Source organism: Pieris brassicae, chromosome 3, assembly GCF_905147105.1.
Source record: "Pieris brassicae chromosome 3, ilPieBrab1.1, whole genome shotgun sequence".
Classification (NCBI taxonomy): domain Eukaryota; kingdom Metazoa; phylum Arthropoda; class Insecta; order Lepidoptera; family Pieridae; genus Pieris; species Pieris brassicae.
In genome coordinates, this window is record NC_059667.1 from 3,959,201 (window position 1) to 3,984,012 (window position 24,812).

The 24,812-nt window shown below is 33.6% G+C and overlaps 1 protein-coding gene across 7 annotated transcripts; it reads right to left on the reverse strand.

Annotated features, from left to right (window-relative positions):
* Positions 1–1,992: 1,992 nt before the first annotated feature.
* On the reverse strand, positions 1,993–24,454 carry LOC123707287 (ral guanine nucleotide dissociation stimulator). 7 transcript variants are annotated; one of them, XM_045657200.1, is made up of 8 exons: positions 20,868–21,065; positions 18,412–18,668; positions 9,262–9,366; positions 6,607–6,758; positions 6,167–6,277; positions 5,425–5,560; positions 3,903–5,316; positions 1,993–3,632 (listed from the first exon to the last, which is right to left on the reverse strand). In XM_045657200.1, the coding sequence occupies exons 2-8, from the start codon at positions 18,577–18,579 to the stop codon at positions 3,499–3,501; spliced, it is 2,220 nt and encodes a 739-aa protein (XP_045513156.1). In that variant the 5' UTR covers positions 18,580–18,668; positions 20,868–21,065; the 3' UTR covers positions 1,993–3,498. The 7 variants fall into 7 exon arrangements, with proteins under 7 accessions (XP_045513156.1, XP_045513155.1, XP_045513157.1 ...); XM_045657199.1 differs by having other exon boundaries at positions 18,412–18,810; XM_045657201.1 differs by having other exon boundaries at positions 9,262–9,363; positions 18,412–18,810; positions 20,860–21,065.
* Positions 24,455–24,812: the final 358 nt, after the last annotated feature.

The window sequence follows — 24,812 nt, forward strand, 5'->3', positions numbered from 1 at the left end:
TTATTAAAACTATTATTTATTTTTAGTGTAAGATCTACAATCCGTCCCGATTGTACGGAGATATGTGAGGATTTTTATTATATCATAAAACTATCAAATAGATAACAATTTAAGTTATTTTTATTTTAAGTATTCCAACGACTAGTAGTTCCGAAGTTAATTAAGTTGTTTACTTTAATGTAATATTTATAATAAAGCCACGTACAACCGAGCCTTTATTATAACCATTTTGGGAGCCCCTTTTGGAAGTATATCCAAACTAATACGACTACGTACCAATTTTTAAAAAAGCTCTTCCTAGGCAGCCAGTTGAGCCCGTGTACGTCTTTGACAAACCAATAAATCTCATGGTTTGTGCACCACATCAATATTAAAACGTTTATGAACCCTTGCAATATCTAAGTGGATTTTGCCGAAACACAAGTCCAAATCACAATGGCCGTTTTATCCTAAAGCCGACACACTTTTTCTATCTTTTAAACTATAATATTCATATGTTGGCTTCAGTTTCCGGTGACCTGTAAGCGGAGACCGCAAGTTCGACCCCTGAATCGAAAATCAAACGCTAAGCAGGCAAACATAATGAAGGTAATAATGTTTATAACTATTCAAGCTATACATACTGTTACATAAAAACTTTTCTTTTTTTCTAACTTTTAAAATATTTTGAATTTAGAACACATATATTATTTTAAAAAAAACTTTCGATTTTGCGCCATTTAATTATTTTTTGTGTTCATTATCAAATTACGATATGAAATGGGGTGTTAAAGAAAAAAGGGGTTGCAGTGACTGCCATGCACAAAGTGGGTATGGAGCCGTCGATCATATTTCAGACACTTCCGAAGCTTGGTATCAACCGCATGTTCGTATATCGTATTATCAACAGATACAACAACAATTCGTCTGTCGAAGACCAGAAAGAATTGGGGCGACCCCGTGCTCTTAGAACCAAAAAGGCTGTTAATACTGTTAAAGCCAGAATTCTTCGAAACGTCGAAGAATTCGTTTAGGAAGCAAAAATCTTATAGCGAGGAAGGAAGATTCCCTAGGACTAGGACGTATTAAAAAGAAGACCTAACGCTGGGTGCTTATTGTCGATATATAGGACAATATATCCCTAAATCAATATTTACAATTTAAGAGAGTGGGTCGATCAAAACGTAAATTTTTTCGACATAGTATAAAAACTACTAAATAGAAAGAGACGAAAGGGTCTTTTCATTATAGAGTCGATTTGAATGATTTAGTATTAATGAATTAATTTTATACTATTCTCATGATAAAATGTAATAGGTTTTCGTTTCAGTATCAATAAACCGTCCAAGCAGCAATAACAATGTTGTCCTAGTAGATCCATCCAAGGCCTGGTTGTGACCAGATATTTCATTTTATGGTGATATTAATAATCGAGACTTAGCACTAAGTACGACTCCCGCACGTCAGATGCTAATACATTATTGATAGAGGGAGCTTACAGTTAGCGTAGTTTTGACTCTGTCATCTCGGCATTGACAAATGACAACGGTAAATATTTGAAATTTTAGAAATAAATTTTGGTGTAATGCTAGCCTAGATGATGATGAACATAGGGATGTAATATACATAATTTATATATTATTAAAAGATTTAATTGTTTACTCAAGAAATTTAAATGATAGGTTAAGTTATATAATTAAAAACTGAAAGTCCAAATAATTTTAATAAAGATTTTTCTACATTATTCCTTTTATTTGACGCTAGCTGCACAGAGATTTTTTTATTAGGTTCCAATTTGGTTAGCTTCAGTCTCAAGTCTCCACATTGTTTATCCATATTGAGCTGATTCATCTTTCAATCAAATTATCCCAACGTGCGGCCCATGATCACACGGTCCTGAAACACTGATCTAGGTGATCAAATGCATTCTATGGCTATATGATTGTAGCACCACTGGTGAAAAACACGTATTCACCTTTTAATATCGAACATCGCTTAATAAAACAAATAAAAAATAATTAATAACTTTTAATTACAGATACACAACACCAACACGAAACTAGTGTTGAATAACCATTAAAATTGCTACAAAGTTATTTACAAAAACTACAATAAAACAGTACAGATAAAGGTTTACAAAGTTTTCTAGTCTTTATTGTAGAGTATTTGAAAACGACTTTTACACATTACAATAGGCACGTTGTTTTTACAAATGCATTTCATTTTTATATGTCATGAAGATACAGGAAGACAACAACCGCGCACCAGTAGGCATACTCTGTAACTACCGCGAATCCGATTTCAAGCTTACGTACCATATAATCTCATGGCTTATTGTGAGTGTTAGTGCCAATTATTGAATCAAATCAGAAATCGGGTAATAGGTTTACAGAACTTCACTGCGCGGCTTTGATTACGTCTTCCAACAACATTATTCCAGCGCTGTCTAATTACAAATGTCTGTTAATAATTGATTAGATAAGAGTATTTAATAATTGCTGTTAAAATTATTCAAATTCGGATTCACAATTTAATTTTAAAGCTTCATAATATACAGAGAGACAGCACCTTGCTTTAATAGACATTATACGCCTTTGGCTCATTAATTCAACCCAAGAGTTACAGACAACATATTTTTAAGGTTTTTTGAGTATATTTTGATGTCAACATATAGTAATGTAAGTTTTGAAGTGGAATGTAAAAGCGGACTTTAATAGTCCGAAATAAAAGATTTCCAAGATATACATTTTAAAAATAATTGTAGAGATTCTCATCGTCCTATCTTGCTCACGCTGATCGCTGATTTTATAAATAATAAGGTAGACAAATATATCTTCTATAAAAATACTGTGCGTATCACACAACGAGGAGCCTATTTCAAGATAAAAGAATACAGTACGGAAGCCATGCCTTACTTTGAAGACGTATTTTGCTTTTGAAAGTATATATTTTTATATCTGTCCTGTATGTGTGTTTCTTTTTGGTGGAGGCTTAATCTTTAATTTATGACTCAAAACATTTTTAACCACATATAAACAAAACGTATACTCAAATAAAAAAAACAATTACAAGATTATTGTCTATGCTCAAAAGTACAGATAAAACATTCTGTAACTCTTGGGTTGCTACTGTATAATGTATACTTATTTGAGATTCTTATCCGCGTATTCATTATATACAAATATTCAGTTATATTACAAATTTTTATTTATAAATAGAACCTATCGTTATTGGTGGCATTCAAAACTTCTACATCTATATTAACAAATACCTACTTAAGTACATAATAGAGCAAAAAATACATATAAATAAATATCTTTGTGCTGAAATGAAATTTATATGGCATGGTATTTTAATTAGCAATATTAGATATTAGATTCGCAAATTATCCAATTTAATCAAGCAAGAAGCCAGTCTAAGTCCAGTCTTGCAGTTATAAAACCTTTTTTAAATAAATACTTTTTATACCGGACGTAAAGGTATAGGAGTCTTCTAGATACAGAAAATATTGAGGCACAGTCAAGCACGTTTGTTCTTTGTTTTACCATTAACAACTACGTCAGTCTCTGGTCTCCGGGGTCTTAGGATGAAGTTTAGGTTATATGCTGTGTTGACGGCATAGTAGACGTTCGCGTTTGCCGGGAGCACCATTTCTGCAAACAATACAATTTAATATGTCAGATATTGTATTTTATAAATACAGATTATTAAAAACAATACATTGTAAACTAAAAGATTTTGTTGACATGATCCAGATAATTTTACGCCTTTTAATATAAAAGACTTTCATACAAACAACATCCAGTACTTCAACAAAACTACTAAATATATAACACTCATATAGATCTTCATTATAGATTAGGAATGAGGAAAAAGAAGAGGAGAAGAGAAGTTAATATAAAATAAAATACCTCCAGCCTTACCTCTTTCCGGCAAAACTTGAGCCAAAGTATATCCATCAGGATCACCGTCCAAATTCAACTTGAGCATAGAATTTCTTATGACTTGTGGCGTCCTCTCATTATTACTCAACATTATCGACTTGTACAAAACCACGCCCTCAGTTTCAACGCAATCCGACTCATATGTCACCCGGATTATGTAAAAATCTGGCCCATTTCGAGTAGGATGCGCAGGGCTGTTGGCTACTTTTCCGTTGAGTTGCTTCGGGCCACTGTTCGCACTGGACAACGACACGTCCAGAGATGGTATGGATGACGATGAAGAGCCATGAGATAATCTCGTAGGAGAAGACCGTCGCTCCAAACTGTCTCTTTTCCACGTCCCTACACCATCTGTTTCGCAGTAAAACTGAGAGCTGTTACTCGAACTAGTACTAGCTATCGAATCATTCTTTCTATGACCGTTATTATTCTCGTTCTTCTTCGGGCGACGTTCTTTCGGTGCATTGGTTTGAGGCTCTATTTGACAGGAAAGCTGATAGGCTTCTCTATCGTCTAAGATTATGACAGAATCAAACCAGCGATCAAACATGGGGTCGGTGGGTAAGTGATATGCATTTGCTGCACCTTGGAGCAATTTGATCTGTGCGAGCACCTCAAACTCTTTTCGTCTCTTGTCAAAATTAATTAATCCATCTGCAACGGTATCGGGAATCGCTGTATCGATCATTGTCAGATCTGTTAAAAATGTGCCCAGATATGGTATCGTTCCATGGCTGACTCCTGGAGATCCTCGCTCGTGAAGTAACTTTTGTAATTGCCTATCATTTTCCCCAACCGTGTCAGCAAATTTCGCCGTGCCTTCTCTCATCAAGAGTTCTCTTTGCGCCCATCGATTGTTATCTTCACTAAAAATTCTCGCTAACTCTTCAAACAGCTCCGCTTTTTCTTTGTTTAGGAGCGCCCAGGTTTTTCTTAATCTGTACACGGGGTTGCTTTGCAGCCCTGAAATTATGGCCTTTAAGGAAGAAAAGTTTTTAAGCACTCTCAGTTCTCTGGCGATATCTAACCACGCAGCAAGGATATCCGCTCTTTCTAGAGGTTTGAGGATCGGTTCGACTAAAACTGTGGATATGACACGGAAGGAGACGGCATTGAACTGATTCACTGTAGCCAGCACTGTGGCTGCGTCGTGGGAGCGGTCTTTGTCCCGGCGGGACCAGATGGCGCCGAGGCACTGATGGGGGACTAACTTCTTGAACAACTCCATGTCCATTCTGGTGAGTTGTTCGGCGAAGTGTCGGTGGGGCACGTGGGGCAGACGGTATGAAATTGTGTGGTGAGCTGGTAGACGCATGCCAGGAGCGAGGCTCACGCCACTACCACCGACACTTCCATTTCGTTCCGCACTGAATATTGCTAGCTTCTGCAACACCTGGAAAGGAGAATAAATCAAATCTGTGACGTTAACGATACCAGATAGAAATTTGAGATATTTTTAATACACAATCAAGAACATATTTACTTTGGCAGTGGAAAGTACCTTCGAATGTAGTTCAGAACCAGGTAGGTGAATCTGAGTGAAGGTGAGGAGCTGCTGCAGCGCGGGGTGGTGCGGGGGTTGACGAAAGTCCTCAGGATACGTGTCCAGCCAAACATGGAGACACGCGACCAGAGTCCTGAAATAACATTATCAAATCATCAAGTGAGATCATATTTAAGTAATTTGTGATATATGCTGACCGCCTAATATTGCAGGAAGTTCACATCAAAGTCCATGTTTAGGATACACAGTTAAATCAGATCTAAAAGATTGTTAGATTAACAAATATTTTATGAAATGGATTTATACGAAATCTTAAATGTTATTAAATCTGATATATTCATTCAAATACATATGTTTTATACGTGATGTCGATTCTCCTAATAAATCGTCCTATAGTATAAAAACAGGTGCAATATCCGAAATACAATCGTAAATTAATTATACACAACATATTATAAACAAAGACCTAATAAGGACTGCCAAAGGTTCTGTATCTGTGTGCATATGACGCAAATATGATCTATGGCCTCCAATAGAATAATTTCTTTTCATGAAACCAAAACAATGCGGGCTACATTCCAATGGATTTTGGTACACGTTAACTTTATATTTTTCATATAGTATAATCGAGTACGATTAATTTATAAGAATATATGTTTAAACGACATACAGATTTAATACAAACTACTATATCTGGGTGTTAATGTATAAGTAATAGCAGAGGAAAGTGTATGCTTACTTTCTATGTTGCTGTGAGTTTTCCGTCCCAGTAGAAAGCACGTCGTCGGCTGCGAGAGTTTCATACCGACCGAGTAACAAGTCAAGGACTTTACTACACTCCGCGAATGACCTGAGTAACAACATTTATTAAGCATATACTAATAATGATTATTAGAAATATCTAGTACTAACTGACTACGTCTACACTTCATTAAATAATTATAGAGACTCTTACGAGAATCTATAATTTACATACACAAGTGTATGTAATAAGAATATGACGTAAAACTATAGAATTCACAAAAAATCGTTTATGCAACAAAGATGTAACGTTTAGGATGTTAGAGGAACATACTGTTATTTCATCCAGTTCAAACAGAGAAATTATAAAGGACGTGTTACTATGATTACGGTTACGAGTTGTTCTGCGATAAAACTGATAGTTTTTTTATCTCTCACCTGTATGTAGCGAGAAAGACATTGACATAAGTGGACTCCAACTCGCCATCGTCAGTGGCTAATGCCTCAACGAGGCGATCAACAGTACCAGCTTTAACAAATCTCACTCGAACAGTCTCCCACTCCAAATGTGAGATCTCGTCATCAGACTCCTGAAATTCCAAATTAACATGGTTCACTGGTGATTTTCGAAGAGATCGAAAGTTTAATATGTATTGTATTTAATTAAATTTGGTCGAATCGAGCACGAATAGTGTTTTACTTTACGTTAGTGCAAAGTCCTAGGTTTATTTATTAAATAATATTAATTAAACCCAACACATACAACGTAAAATTAGAAACATTTAATATGTACTTATTTATTGACATTCGTAAGAATACATACACTTACAAACGTCAATAATGTGTTACCTAAATGAATAAATGATTTTGAATTGTTGCCTTTTATACAGGCACTATTGCTGTGACTGTGTTGTGGGTGCTAGTCTTTTACCAGAAAAAAAAATTATTTAAAAATTTAACATTAAAGGTATTCCTACATAATTTACAACGTAACTTTATTATATTAGTATAGATGTCGTAGTAATGTAGTTAAATCAGAGAGTTCATTGAATCTCTAGACAGTTAATTAAATATCGATATTCAATCAAGTCGATAAAGTTCCGTCAGACAAGTGACTGATCGAAACGTTTAACGAGTTTCCTAAACGTTCCTAGACAACAAGATTTCACCTTTGATATGACCAAGATATTTAGTTGGAAAATATTTTGTTGCTTGTCTTATTTTTATTCATAAGGCGTAATGCCCTCTTAGGTGTTGTGGATGTTTGTCGATGTGACAAAGGCCACCTTTGCAAGGCCTGTTCTACCCAATCGAAATTGAAGAACATACCTTGCTAAACTGGAATTTGCAATATATATGTGTAATAATGTTTACAATAAGAACTCACTACAAAAACAAGACTCTTCTTCTTAAAGTTGCTGAGTAACCATTTACAAAACAACACCACTCACACAACAAACCAACGTTGCACAACGTTTGCCAAAAGAAAGACTCTAAAAGTAATCAGTTATCAGCTGTTGTCTTGATTTACATTATTAATCAACACTGTGGCTTTCGGTCAGACAGATAGTTAAACGTTTTCGACGATGCTTGATTTCAGGGAGTATACTATTTCATCTCGCCCTCCGTGTCACAACCCTGCTTTATTTAAATCCAAATCCAAGCGCCTTGATCGAATATCGATATTTAATTAACTGTCCGGAGATTCAATTAACTCTCTGATTTAACTACTTTAGTGCGACGTCCTTGCCTGCGTAGAAGCGATTTTTTAGGTATCACTTGCGGTGGTGCGCGGCGGCCACCACGGCGTGATTGGTAAATCAGTTGACGTTTGTGTCCCGCCCTGTGTACGATGCGCCAACTTTCCCCCACTCCCTTGTTTAATGCTCAAGAAGTTTGCCGATATCTGTATAATTCTTTTGATTGCTTATTTAACACATCCAATCGTGCGATGTGGCAAAACAAAGTCACCTTATCTTTGTCCTTTTAGTTTCGAAAAAGAAATTTCCGTACGAGCTTCCACCAAGTTTTTTTTTAAGCGAGGAATTTAAATGATTTTTTCCCCTTTGTTTTAGGAATTATACATCAATAATTCTTCTACTACCGTTAGCATTACAAATAAAATAAAGGATTTATAATTGAGATCAAGCTCAGAGTTAACCATAAAAATATACCGGCGTGTGAATAACAAACAATGATATCAAATGTGACTGATTCACAGTCCTGAGTCAATTTACATGTTATTTATGTTTACGTTCCGGTAATTTTGAGTCATTTCGGTTTCCACTATCGCGTAAGTCCCTTTGTTTTATTTACAAGGTTGAATTATTGTATAGGTTTGATATTTTATGTGAATAGATTCATTGTTTTAAATCACTGCGTACAGCTTTGGTGTTGGATTCTGTTTTGTGTTAAAAAATGTATATATATAGTCTAAGTTACTTAGGAATAATGAAACAATTTTTGAAATCGCTTGGATTTTGTCTTTATTCTTTACTTTAAAGACAAAATCTATAATATTAGTATATATTTAACAGCTATTAATAAAATATAAAAACTGCGTGTTGTTTAAATTTAATGTTCAATAAAAATATTCTTTTTTAAGCATCTTAACTATTCCCTTGGATATTATTTGTGGACTTTTTATATCTATTGATCGGGAACAAACTCATAAAGTAATTTTTTTCGACTTTTACAAATACATAACAATTATTTTTGGATTTATGATTTAAACACCAAAATCATCCTAAATCGAATGGCAGTATCAATTAGACCATGTTCAGATGGCAATATTTTTACGAGCGTTTTGAAATCGCACGACTAGACATCATGGTATTTACGTACATCCAATAACGTATAACTTGCTTTCGTATTCAGTTCAAAATGATCTGAGTAATATAATTACAAACTAATAGCTCCTTCCACATCCATTTTCTAAGCTCTATTAAATTTTGTTGCATGTGAACAAGGCCTTATGTTTAAATTTAGAGAGTTTTAATAGCCAATGCTATGATCGTGACATGCTAGATGTTAATAGCGTTTTCATCAATATATATATAACTAATATTACTCATAAATATCTTATAAGCTTACACTGGAAGCACAGCGCGTGGGCCGATGGTAACGTACTTTCTTCAAGTAAACAGTATAAATCGCTCCGTCTACTCGTTCCTCGCCCCACAACCGCCATGTCGGCTGCTGAAATCAAACAACAATTCATTAATTTTATCATAATAGACAAAAATACACTAGAAGTTAATGATTTTTCACTCAGTGTTACATGATAAACACCTTATCACTTTTCTGGTCTTGTCTGACATCTTATTTCTCGCCATGATAAACTTCGACCCCTGCCCGTTAAGATGGTGAAAGGCGGTTTAAATCAGACCAAAATCATTCATATTAAAATCAAATAGGTACACCTTGCTTACACTGAACAATTAATGTAAATTGTCTGCATACGTTTACTAACGTCACTAAAGTTTAACGTATATCTGTGGTTCATCCACGTGGGAAAATTAAATGTCAATCAAGATTAAAAATATAATTACCACATTTATAATTATTGAATATCGTACACCACTGGTAATTCGTATTTTAAAACGAATTCTTATACACAAGATAAATTTACACTTAAACAATGCACCGAAACACATTGTTTATCGTATTCGTTGCTAATCTTAACTAAAGTATTAAAATTAGGTTCAAAGTTTTAATTGAGAAATTAAAATCCATTGCCAGGCGTTAAATCTTATCTCAATTGCATAAAGTCCAATTTAAATACACTTGTGTATATTTTTTTACTTCTCTTTAATAAATTCCGAACATTGTATAACATCGAGTTTAATTACGTATAACGGTTACAGCAATCTTTTAATAGGCACGGTTGCATTACTGTTTCGTATGTATAATGCATATTTGATAAGAATACTACCTGTATAAGATAGGCACTTGGCAACAACTGTTGAAGAGGCCGCAGACAAATAAAACGACATTATTGCTAAAAAACGGGCGTGCGAATGAACTGCGTACATGGAACTTGAAATCAAGTCAACAATTTATTTTTTAAATGTAAAAAATTGATTGTGACGCGTTAACTGAATCGGTTTATATATTATAAAGTGTTTTTATTACGAAAGTCTCGTATTAGGTCTTTCAGCTGATGTTTAGTGATAACGCTCCCCCGCACTATTAGATGCGTTCCTTTCGAGCCTAAGACATATGCAATAAAACATTTTAAAATCTTTTCAGATTTTCTTTACTGTACTAGGTTGGAGAACTAGGAACGTTTAGTTTAAGAAAAAAAATATTCATTTGGAATAAAATTATCACCTATTGCCTTAAGCCTAAGATTACGTATATTCAATCCGTTGTATTAAAAATAAGCGTATTTTCTGTGGACGGTGCTTACATAATCGTCATTAAAGACGTCAGAGAACAGTGCCTCGACTTTAGTGACGCCGCAAATTCTCCACATTGCCCATGTCGTCACTAGTGACGTCACTTATCTCGCATTGCGCTGACTTTCGCTATCACAAAAGTTTAATTGTCCCAACGCAACGACGGCGTGCGTGACGGTGAAATCGTTTGGCACACTTGGAGATATCCGGATTGACTAGTTTCCTTTACAATATTTATTTACACTATGTACATACAAAATCATTTTATTGTATATTTTGCAACATTCTTTTCGTTAGAGAAAATAACGTTGTTAGAGTCACATCGAGTTTCACAAAAATTATCACGAAGTTCGTAATCCAAGTAACGTGTCCCTTCCAAAATTTCCGGACGTTTTTGTCAATAATGTATGTAATAGACAAATAGAATTTTTAAAAAACTTTTTTATTTATGACACAGTTTTCTTTCCGAATGCTACACAGTGGTAACTCTGTCGCTGTCGTATGGAGACTGCTCTCTCGTGGAGAGATCGCGCGAAAAACTCAGATAGAGCACGTCAATGACGTGTCTATGTGTTAATTGCACGATGAGTACATTGTACGAGCTATATAGTCATTAATTAGTATTGAATGCAGGAACTAGTGACACGGTAATTTCAGGTAGAAATCGATGTATTTTTAACTCATTAAAAAACTATGTTCACCAAAAACTCCGCGGCATTACAAACTAATACTATCGAGGTAAGTTATATGGCGAATAGAATGAATTTCATATAGAGTTGATTCGGTTGCAAAAAAAACTGCAGTATATTTACAAATAGAGAGTAAACTTTAGTTAGGTAAATGCAAAAACAAGTAATAAATACTTCTATTATCAAATAACAGCAATGATAGACTTTTGTTTGGTTACCAATAGTATATCAAGCTTTTCCGAACTATTACGACGATAATAAGGAGAAGAAAATACAAGAGCTTAGAGTAATCCAGAAGCGAAACGCAAACTGCAACTACCGTATCCAAGCTTTTTGACATATGGCAATCAGACTGACGCTAAGTCTCGTTTCTAGATGCCTTTAAGTACGGTTGCAAGTTACCCTTGAGTATTTAATGTAGTATAATAATAACAAACGTAGTGAACGTTTCTAATGCCATATAAAATTGTATTATGTAATTGGATACCGGTAGTTGCATAACGATTTGGTCGCGTTTTTTCTTCCTTATTAACAATTTGCAAATCGAAAACCAATAGAATTAATGATTGTAAAACCTAAACAATGATCACAAGGTACTTAGAAGTGTTAGCAACAGGATATTGTTGAAATCGCCTCAATAATATAATTCTCTTTATGTATGAATTCCGGACTTTCCCATTAATGTTGGAAGTAGTGAAGTTAGATTTTGAATATTGACTGAATAGTAGATTATACATAGTGTTAACTCAATACATTACTATTATAACTAATGACACAACTTCGACAACGGGATGGAACATTAGTGTTTGCATTCTCGTGACGCCTACATGCCATTATATAAAACCTGGCGATGTATGAGAGAATTAATATTACCAATGGCCAAACTCACCTTTTTAATAGATCTGTCGATAAAGATCTGACATTTAACCTATGATATATCTGCAGGTAAAAATCTCATTCTAATGACGAGTTGAATTATTAGAAAATTCTCCTTGAAAACAAAAAAGACATTGGCTGAGACTCTGCTATTTATGATTTTCCTTTAAGGCTCTGAAGCCTGGACATCAGAAAGGAGAAAAATGGACGCTCTGGAAGCAGATGTTTGAGCAGTTTAGAAAACAATAATGTCCATACTAAGAGGTAAAAAAAGGTTCGATAAATTTACCAACGGATTCCGAGTTATTATTTTGGACATGTGACACATCCAGAAAATATAATTTTTTTTTATTATGATTGGCCGATTGAAGCATGAGTACCAGACCACAATCCCCTACTGTATGGACCGATCGAGAAAAGGCTCTTTCAGGTCTTATCAGCAGGTGCTGAGGCTTGCAGAAGACAGGGGGTGGCAGAGGGAGTGCAGAAAATTGTGCGGCGTCATGACATTCATGTTAGTGACGCCGCACATTTTTCTGAAATGAAATGAAAAAAGATGACTAGAAAATTCACATACGAAAAGGGGAAGAGGCATTGCATTGCGATTCAGTGCAGTTGTTGTAATAGGATAATAGACCTTTTTAATGGAAGCGACCTCTTAACAGAATTAGTATTCTGTTCTTGATATCGTTTGTTCTAATCACGTGCAATGATCGATTGATTTGTGTGAAAATAACTCTGGATAGAAATAGGTGACTTGAGCGAGACTAAGCTAAGAATCTAGCGCCACCAAGCTGATAATTGTGTGATTAAAAATACAGATAATGTAGAATGATCTTCATTACAAATTATGACGCCTATGAAGAAAAAATATCAATAGCTATTCTATTGATATTTTTCTTCAAAAAAAAATAAAGAAATCCCATAGAATCCAGAAAAGTTGTAGCGTCACGGGATAGATTTGACATAATCAGTAAATCTATTTGGCGATTAAACGCAAATTGTGAGACTTTAGAACAAAATCTAAAAAAGGATTAATTGCCATAACTGCAAATTTACTGTGTCTAAATGGACGTAATTGCAAGGATATTTAATTTCCGATACGTCGTTTTAAACAGCTTCAATATTACAGTCCAATCTAACAGTGTTAAATGGTACTTAAATTACATATAAACAATATTTAGATTACTGAAGACGATTGAGTATTTTTGAGAAATGTAATGTTTTTTTATTAAGCAGATATTCATGGGCGAATGGGCTCTCTTTGCCCCCAGACTCAAAGAGCAACCATTTTATACATGCTATAATTATATGTTTAGTTACTTAGTATGTTTGGATTATTCTTTATTTATTTCCACGAAAGAATTGTGTGCCCTCGATAATAGGTGAGAAAGGCGTGCACAAACAGATGATAAATGAGTTAACATAAATGAAAAAATTATAGAATAGACCATAAATGACAAAAAAAAATAACAATATCACCTTAGTGCTAACAGAACAGTCCGAAAAAATATCCAGAACCTTTAAGCTCCGTAACAGATTGCACATACTGTTTAGTTGAGCGTAATAAAAAGCATAATTATCTTGTAATTTTACCGGGTGTATTGTGTAAAAGCGACTGGAAATTGTTTTGTCTTGATATAACGCCAACAGCCATAGTGACGCCACTGTCTGACCTCCAGTGACCCCAGACAATAAAATAAGTCAACCGTTTAAGAGGGTTTTCCCTATAATGAGCTCTATCTTACACCATTATGATTTTATGAGCTCAATGAGAATAACCATTTACGTTATATGTAAATTACTGAATTTCTCCAAAAAGTTGGTACAAGACTATATTTCCTACCAAATTTTCTTGATCTACCTTCCTTTCTGTGACAAAACAATTAAAATTGAATAAGAATATTTAATATTTATTATAACCTTTTAAAATATATTTATTAAATTGTGGCTCTTAAATAGATACAGCTCTTCGATTATTAGTTTTTTGTAAGTGAGTGGACTGTATTTACGCTGGCGGGAATAGAGAATGCTGGATTTGCCTTACAAGGGTCATAACGTGTCTACGTGGTAATAAAAAAACTGTGTATGTGGTTTTGTTGCGGTGGTGAGTGCGGTAATATTACCTTAAAGCTCATTTTCTAATAAAATATTTAGAACAATATTGTAACTAACACAATAGAAACCACGAGGACCTATGATTGATGAAATAAATAAATAATTATTATTAATTGTATTTGGTAAAACAGTACTCTGGTTAATAAAAGCTGATTGAACCTGTTAGATGTTAGATTGTGAGAATACAATTTTCCTCCTACAAATATCATTAAAAAGGTCAATATAAAAATAAAATATAAAACCGAATAACAATGATATAAGTACAAAATAGCTAAAAGTTGTATTGGAAACATTTATTTACATTATTCGACAGCTCATACATAATTCGTTAGTTCATCAAAGTATATAACGCGAGAGGCGTTGATTCTATACGCTTGTACTAACTGTGAACTATTTATTCTCAAATAAATCAAAATACTTCTAAAACATGTATCCTCCAATGTAAAGCTCAGATTTCTGAACTTAACATTAATTTTATCCCCTATATAAAATAACACGAACGCGCTCTATTGACGATTGATCGAATATAAGCAGGCACTTCATACTTAATAGACCTAAAAATAGAACACGACTGTCCACCTACCTACATTCAATGTTGCCGCACACAACCTACTTTCCCCTTGAAAAGAATTAGAGCTGATAGCTACTCCATCCGACTAAGGTTTCTGTTGAATATTTTTTCATTTGTGAGATTATACTCGTTATTTTGACGAGTTTTTCCACAACAAAGAATTATATTATTTTCGTTTAGAAATCTTATTTTAATTGTAATCTTGCCTTCCATGTTTTCTTTAAATAACCGACTAAGCAACGTAGTGGTTGACACGTTTTATTAATTAAACAAGGCACAGTTTATATAATTAACTGTAGATTAAAATTTGTGTGTCCCTAAATGAATTAACAATGGTTCTACAGTTTACGTGACAATGGGTAAAAGACTAATGAAATCCTCGTTAGAAGTAAGAATATAAAACGAAAGACTAAACTATGAAGAGACATACTATACATATTGTTGTATAGAATACTGGAGAGTTACTTCCTCTCGTCCTTTCTTTGCTGACAATTTAAGAGCTGGCAGTAAGTGTCAATTCATTTTATTAGTCTAAATAGATTTCTTACATTTCATAGTTATTGTTGCTTGTGAAACATGCGTACAACAAGAGAGTCTAGTCAAGTCTTGTTCTAATCAATTTTCAAGAAGCATCCAAGTCACTTTCGCGTATCTAGAAAAAAGGTTACCACATCATTGGACGAATAATAAAGAGCTTTAGACATGCTTAAAGTAATTTCCGACACTTAACTGTTTCCGTAAAGAAAGTATGGTATTACAAGTTTTCTCTTCGCGTTGTGCAATACATTTACATATTATGATAGAGATACATGCAAATTAAGTAACATGCGAATTCTATTCATCCATAAATATTGCCTTATATATAGACCAGTTTTTCAACCACCTTATAAAAAAAACTTGCTTAGTTATACTAGCTAATGCTTGAAAAACTTATACGAAAAGCAAACATAGGTACATATTATTGCAATTTTTAATTTTTGCAAGAAGCAAATCTGGCCACTTATAGTAAAAAATCTCTCTCTAATGCACCGGTTTTCTCGAGATTTTTCCATGCCTCACATAACGATTGATATATGATAAACATCGATCCAAGATCCAATTATTAAAGCAGCTTGTGGAGGCGTATTTGATGTTTGCTAGGTTTTTCAAACGTACATGGCTTTCCCTCTGGCCGTATCTAAGTCAACACTCCAGAGGTAGAGCCGCAAGTTGTTACCTAAGTGGTTATGTTAAAATCTGGTTACTCCAATATCAACACAAAAACCCGTTTTGCATTGGCTTGTTCTGGAACTTTGACACAAAGGTGATACTGCGACGTAGCAGTAAAGAAATACGACGAAGATAAATATTTGATTTTGGAGTTAACAAAGAAATTACTCAAACACTGTTCATTACAAAATTTAGTACAATTGGTAAAAAGTCAAGAAGTTAAATAAACTTTAGTTAGTCTTCCAAAATCTTGTTTGTTTAATATTAAAATCGGTTGACTAATCGGCCGAAATTTTTGTTGCACCGATTTTTTATAAATTCCGCATATTCGAATACAGTCGTCAGTTACATAAGTATTTTGATTAAATTATTTAATAAGAGTATCGGATAGTTTCTTGCCAGTACTTCTAGAGTACTTCTAGTACGTTTTACGCTCTGAGAAAAAGACTAAAAAGAAGTACCAGTAGCTTTAATTTAATATAACTAGACTATAATAGAACTTATGGCTAGACTAGGTACTCGTTGACATAGTAAAATGTTTAGTTGAAGGCAGCGTTGACTGAGGACAACTAGAGACTGTCAGGGCATTCAGCGTGACGGATGCGCTTCGTTGGCGGGCCCTTCCTTTTGTATTAAAGAGAAATTTAATTCAAAACAGTTCTCTAAGTCCTACAAGAGTTACACCATAGAAATAAATCAAAATCGAATCAAATATCGTTATTTAATCAAAGTTCCAGCTTTTTACGAACCGTTTTTTTTTTAAATATTGGATGCTCTGCTAAGTAAACCATCCAGAGAATCCATTAAAACAGGAAATGTCAATCTTGTGAAATAAGTTATGAGACATCAACAAAACCATTTAATCATGTTGAGTGAAATCAAATATTATTTCAAATAATTAAAAGCTAAACGTAAATGTCCGTAAAACAATCATACGTGATTTATTTTAAAACAATTTAATACTAAATATTAATACGCTAATTAAGTGATTAACTCAAGCAACGAAAAGCTCTAAACTCAGCAACGCGGGTCATTGAACTAAAGCACTGCAATCGATAACAACGTCCCGAACATTCGCTCCGTGCCAACCACTACGATCTCTGGAAGTACCAACTGTCTAGGTAGTTTGCAATTTTTAAATTTAGAACACCATTTCCATACTACAATTAGTTCTCAGTACGATGGATCGATAAGGGGCTGTATACAATCGTATTAAATTTTAAAATATCCATAAATATTCCAAAGACAAAATTCCCCAATCCTTCTATGTCTTAGTAGTTGTTAGTAGGTCCAACGTATTTTGTAACCTTAAACCGCAGACTTTTTAGCTCTAACAACGTCAGGTTATAGAATTTTAATTGCATTTTCTTGTATGGAGGGTTGCATAATGCATAGTCCTAAAGAATGGTACTTGATGCAACACTCATTACGACCTGACTGCAGGGCTGTGATGAAGGGTGCATTTGACGTCGGCAAAAGAGGTTTAAAAAATAAAAAAGGACACAGCTTAAACTGCGTTTCCTCGCAAAAGGCTCTAAGGTCTTTTGTTCTATGGTTTCCAGTTTAGAAACTGACAAATGTTATACGCAGTATATACTAAGTAACTAGTAAAGTATTTAGTATGGGAAAATTCAATGTTTTTTTTAAATCTACAACCTAAACTAAATCAAATCAAATAATAAGAAAAAATTAATATTTTAATCAGAATGAACAGATACCCTGCATATTCGACATAGCTCGACATAGTTAGTCTAATCTGTGCATAATTAAGTTTAACTTACTAACAGAAAATATATTCGTACAAATGTCAAATCCTAATCAAATTACCGACAGAAAATCACATTATAAGTAGGCATTATTACAGCTAAAAAGGGAAGCCCCAAAATTATTACTGCGTTTCCGTATCTCTATATAGAAATTATAAAGGATTTGTAAATATTGTGTTTCCCTATGTGTGGTTTCTCGTAAAACGCATTAGAGGTTATTGAATGAATCAGTGGGTTGGTCATACAACTAATAATTCTCACTGATTCATTACTGGAAATCATAGTTTCTTGATAATGTGATAACCATTATCAATAAGATGAACTTGTTCTTATCACGAAATTTTAAAGCAGAGTTTACTAAATCCAGTAAGAGATTATAAATTAACTTGGTTTAATTCTATTTAGAATGTATAATATATTTCAACGTGTATTGATGATGAAATCGTTTTTAGGTTATCACTGCCTTCATCATCTCATTCTTGTAGTTATTTGTCACATATTTCATATAAACGTAATTCCGTGTGAAACACTGTACAGTGTTAGTACCCAAAGCAAGAACCAATGTATGATAAAAACAAAGAAAAGACGATCATAAGGACAGGACCGCAACTAACCTTCACATACCACCTTGTCTGCGACTTGCGTTGCCTAGTGCGACGGCGCTCGGTCCCACGCTGTTCACGCGCTGGTGACCTAAGAGCATGGCACTTTGCAGCCAGAGCCTTCGTCTTCTCCGACAACGAGTGCCGTAACTCACCCCCCGCGCACCCCCGCACCAGCATCGTTCATCCCCCAGCGCCCTTCACTGATTTATCATCTTTGTTTTCACTGCTCATGTCTTTTACCAACTTTTCACACACTCAATAAGCCACTAAATAGTCAAAATCAAGTAAGATACAGGTGATTTTGATGTGTTTTCCCGTATTCGAAACGTTATGTTGTTGAACGTAACGCAATTCCAATAATTCAGTTCAACGTATTTATTTTAATTCTGAACGATGAAGGTTCCAGTCCTTCGAGGAATATTATTTTTAAAACGGAGTCTTGCAAATTAAATCATTAATCAATTTCAAATAAATCATCAATGGACATAAATGTGATGATTGTCATTTCATTGACATGACATTCCTCGGTAACGTTATATATAACGTATATATACGATTGTATACAATCACATACTATATGTAATGATGAATTCTAAACGACGCCAATGAAGAGGACGTCCTCATTGTGTAACGAGAATGACGGGTTTAGCAATTTGGTAGACAGGTACAAACACAACAACAAGTACTTATTAAAGTAATCTTAAAAGGAAGTTAAAATTATATAAGTTATCGATTTAATTTATATAGTGAATGTGCTTCTGTTTCACTTCGCCTTGCTGATAGGGCTGAAACGTTCGATTTATATATTCATGTTCGTATTCTTATTTAATTACAATAATTAACTGCTTTAACAAGTAACTTAATGGAGCATGATGGTTGCAGGTGTACAAAAACTTTATTGCCAGTTCTTCTCCTTCTACGCTCTTTGACTATGCGAAGTCAAAAGTATTAAGTGTTGTAAAGCGAAAGGTATATTATTATCTAAAATATACGCTTTTAAATTAAATTTATTCACGCCTTAATTGTGAAAATAGTGAGTAATAAACTTACTTCTCCTAATACAATTTAGGTACACGATGTAGCTACGTTTAGTCAACAGCATTGCGTATGGTCCATAAATAATATTACTACATATCCTTCAATCCGTATTAAGACATATCTTAGTTTCATAAACTACGAATAACTTATGGTATCTGTATTAACAGACATTCTTTCAATACGTACTAATACGTATAAAAACCGTAAGTACGTATGACATATACATATACAGTTTTACGTAAAATATAATTATGTATGAATGTACGACTATTTTGTACGGCTGAACATTTTTTATTTTGGAAATAAATATAATCACTCAGAGAGCCAGTCTAGTAGAAGAATAAATGAATCAGTCCAGTAGTTTTGGAATTTATTCGTTACAAACACAAAAATCTTTCTTTATAATATATAGTATAAATTAGGTCAGTAAATACAGAAATTGATCAAGTGTTTTATATAATTGGGGCATACAAGTTGCTGGTTGGGTATAAATGTTACTGTCGCCTACAGCACCAAGGTGTCAGCCTAAAAATGAGTTGTAGTGTATTAAAGGTCGTATCTCCTACTATATGCGGCAACTGAGATTTTACAGACGCTCAATGAAAATATCCTTGTAAAGCAAACTGCGGGATGGCTATCTATCGAGATGCTTCTTCTGAGATGCTTACTAAGATAGATAAATCGAATTCCAAATAATGATTTTATCTTTAATCATAAAAAGATTACTCACACCTGCCACGGCAGATGCATATTTTCGACGTAAAATTCTGAATAAGCGACAGCTGGTGTACATCACAGATGCTTCAAGGAATTTTTACGTTACTTTTTTAGTAACTTATTTTAAGCTACCTGTGGTTTTGCGTTTTCTCATTCAAATATGTATTACATAGTGACAATGTGTATAATACTATGTTTTTACACTATTTATACTATTTTTTTATATAACTGAAATTGTTTTTTTTTTACAATTTGATGGATATTTTATATCATTTCCTACTTAAAATGTATTATAATTAAATCTTACATGCCTTATTTATGAAATTAGTATTTTTATTTTGATTGATTGATTTATTATTCATATACAATCATGAAATATATTAATGTTATGTTATATTTATATTAATGTAGGTATATACATTAGGCATGTATTGTAATGTCCTATCTGTCTTATCATTAGTATAAAATCTCAAGTATAAAAATATTTTCTGACGGAATTTTTAATATAATATAATTATAACGAGTTTAAAAATAAATAGGTAAGTGTTTTATCCAAATGACTAGTCATTTTACACAAATATGTACTTACATACAACAAGCTTAGAATTATACACTTACAATTTTAATTTACAAAATTTTAATTCAAAATACCTGTATCTTAACCTGACATTGACTACAACGATAAACACCTAATCAACGTACATAATTACCATGTAAAATCGTTGTGTAAAATGTAAATTAATCCAAATGACGCAAAACACTGACACTTCAGCTCAAAATAAACTATTTGGGCCTTACTAAAAGTTCACGTTTGTTGTACAAACAATAATTTGGTTGTTACTATCACAAACACAATGTATGAGTAATAAAATAAAGTATTGTCAACATATGCAGCCCTTCCGAACTGTGCGCTTGGCGCGCGACGTCTGACGTTTCACATTGAATTCGAGCGATCGGCTATAGAGCGCAGAGAGTAGACCATAGACGGCTGTGCAACTGTGGGATCGTCATCCGTGACAGGAGATAAAATTACAATTTCCATGAGATAGGCATTCCAAGGCATTTGCTCGTATCGCGAATTTAAAAAATAACTAAATTAAATCGCTATTCAAATAATTATTTCGTTGTATATTAATGGAGTTGGAAAAATGTATTTCATTGTACGGCGTACGCATCAGCTTAAGACTTTTGTTTAATATTTAAAATGTGACTTTCAACATTTAACTATCAGAGGTTAGTAAAACCAAGGAAATATATAAAGGTTTTGAAACACTAACTATCAAGCATTGTAATCTAACAATATTTTAAATAAATCAGCATTATATTTACAAATTATTGTACGATTTCCGTCATTCAAAGTCTTTAGATAGTATTTTTACGTGATTTTTGTTCAGCTATTCTAGTAATTTACATTATCAAGTAAATATGAAAATAACTACACGAAATGTAGAAACAGGAATATCGCTGTAACCCGAAATATACATTATTATTATTAGTAGTTAATAATTTGATGTTTTTTAAGAAATTTGATATAAACTATATATACATATATGTATGTGTATGTATATATATATTTAAATTAGTTTTATATAACTATGTCCAAACTAACTAACAACTAACTGCAAGAAGGTCACCAGCTGAGAGCACAATTACGTAGCACAATTGCTTTTCAAATTGCTATAATGCCTGCTCTACTTATCAATATCCAAGAATATGTTTTCCGGCATCGAAATATCACACCGCGAAATGGGTGGTGGCCCTCCCTTGTACATAAAGTCGAATTGGGTGCAAATTCAAGCCTTGCTTGTGAGTTGATAAAAATTCCACCCGGCATAGGTTTGATTGACAACCTCTTAATTAATTATGTCAAGTAAAAGATTTCAACGCGTTTTAACGATAAGAAATACAGTAGAACCCGTTTATGAGGATCACGCTTAATACGATTTCTCGCATAATACGCCACTTTACGCCAGTCTCTGCAACTTGAGCACGATGACAGTACAAGACTGATACATCGCTATCTTCAAGAAATGGAAGACACTGACAGCAAACGACCCTTAACTGTGCATGATGCGATTATAAACATTGCAGCGGCATGGGAAGCAATTAAACCTGAAACCATTCAAAATTGTTTCAAATTTCAAGCAGGTTTCAGAAATAACGTGGTTAACGTCGTGTTGGAAGAAGAAGAACCCGATATACTTCTCGGTTTTCCTGGATATTCTTCCATTGATGACAATGTAGCACCGTACGAAATTCAATCAATAGAAGATCTTATTGAGAAAGTGAATAACACACAAAACGAGGCCCTAAGTGATAATGATGAAGATGCAGATGAGTCAACTTCGGTTTTGTCAAACGTGTCAAATCAATATCAGCTGTTAATGATTTAAGACGCTATATAGCTTCTTTGGATCAAAGCGAAGATGCACTGAAAAAGTTGAATTATGTTGAAAATCTTTTAATTGCTAATGCAAAAAAATCTTTCTGTCAAACAAAAATAAGTGATTATTTTAAATAATGTAATTACAATTACATATTTAATTTACATTATTATTATTTATTTATTTAAATAAATTAATACCTATATATATACCAAAATTAGAACATAATACATAATAATATGTAGTACGTATTATTTTCCTTATCCCGCATAATACGCGTTTTTGGTCGAGAAATCGTCTTAAGCGGGTTTTACATTATTTTTAAACACAGTTGGTTTCATCTATGGGTTTCTTTATTAAATTATTAATTACGATAGGTTATAAGATAGGTTTTACATAGTAGTTCGAGACCTCTCAGATGTATGTGTTTCAGCACTTTCCTGTATTTGAGTAAAATTATTATTTACGTACTTTTAAGCTATCAAATTTCACATACCACAATGCAATACCGAGTACGCACGTATCACGAAGGTCCGACCCATTCACTTCTACTTTCTAAGAAAAAATGCGTTAAGTTACTTCTTACATAATCTGCATTCCAAAAACGTTCGAAGGTCTGTGACTGAAATATTTTAAACCTAATAAATAAGGATAATTAAATCGTTTTCTGTTGGTATTTTAAACATTAGCAAATATATACAATATAATGTATATTTATATACAACGGTGTGTTCAAATATTTGACGATTTCATTAAAACTATTGATTTCTGTTACCCGTGTATCTGACCCTGGAAAACGATTTACTAGTGCGTATCCTAGCTATCTAGGTGCTTAAATTTGTTATATACATTCGAATAATTCTATTATTATTATTAATAGGCACTCTCATTTTATTTATTCACATCAACAATAGCGTGGCAACTAACGACCAGTTGAATGTTGATTGTTGGTTCTTACAGTCCCACGGACACTTTCGAAACGATAAATGGTTAATACCATATGTAATACATAATATGTCCATTGTATATACATTTCTTGGTATAGGTATATTATATAGAACCGTTTTTATTTTGACAATACGAATATATATAGAAACGAAAAATAGCCTTTAAATATTCTAATTACACTAAGTTCACATTGGGTATATACGGTTAAAAGATATAATACCTATAAAAAGCTTAAAATCATTAACATGGAGATATTATTTGTACCATTTTAACAATCAATGTTTACATAAATAGGCTGTCAATGAGTCAACATAGTCATCATGATTATAAATAACCTATTTTTAAAATACGATTTTGTGCATATAATTATGCCAACACAGATTTCATCATTCGTGACCGTGAGTTGTTATTGAGCGTAGGTATTTATTACAATTTATCTTTACAGGTCTTACTGAATGTTTTTATTTCTTGAACAAAAGTATTCCTTAAATTATATATATGTATAACACGAAATGTGCAAAAATAAAAATGATATTACCAAGCTCTCGGCATCCTGGCTCATCTTTTTCTACACATGGCTATCGAGAAGGACTTGCGCCTTGATGGAGCAGACGCACCCCCAGGACAGGTAAACAATGCCACCACACCATGGCACATTAACACAACAACATGCCACATTCCATCACTGCATCCGTATTCAACATATGATTCCTCCGGCCGGTCTGACGTCACACGCTTTCTCGCACTACAAGGTTGTAATGTATTTAACTCTCGATCCTTCTAACTTTCTAACGAACACCCACAAACTGAGATGGTTCAAATAATATTTTTCCACACACAATAAACCGATGTCTTCGAACTTTTCATACGCAATGAAATGTTTCGCGTGTGAAGGAAATGCGTTAATAATATGACGCGGACAACTTTCGCGCACGAACTGAGTGAAGCACGTCCGCTTCGTGGCGCAGCAGCCGTCGCGCGCGCACGTAACGGCATAACTCAAGGCCCCCGCGCCTCCGACCCCGTATATGCCAACAGCTAAACCTCCACGCGGGGCTTATCTGTTACCTTCCCTATAATTTTGGTAGAACAAATATAAATACTTTTGGAATTTTTTAAACTCCATGCAGATACTCTAACCTTAATCTTAATGCAGACTAAAGACGTAACATTTGTATATCTCAAATTACACCTGGGAACTTTTAAAACCAATCTGTTCAAAGTGCAATTTACTAACCCATGTCATTTATATTATCATTATGAATAGTATAATATATAATATACATTAGATTTCACTTGGATTGCTGTAGGTGAATTAAAATT

Bases quoted from the DNA above. Each gene is read 5' to 3' on its own strand.
- LOC123707287 (XM_045657200.1), bottom strand. From the start codon at position 18,579: ATGCTGGTGCGGGGGTGCGCGGGGGGTGAGTTACGGCACTCGTTGTCG. The intron at 9,367-18,411 runs GTTAGTTGCGGT...GTTTGATTTCAG, and splicing joins AGACAAGGTGGTATGTGAAG to CAGCCGACATGGCGGTTGTG. The intron at 5,561-6,166 runs GTAAGCATACAC...ATGTTATTTCAG, and splicing joins AACTCACAGCAACATAGAAA to GACTCTGGTCGCGTGTCTCC.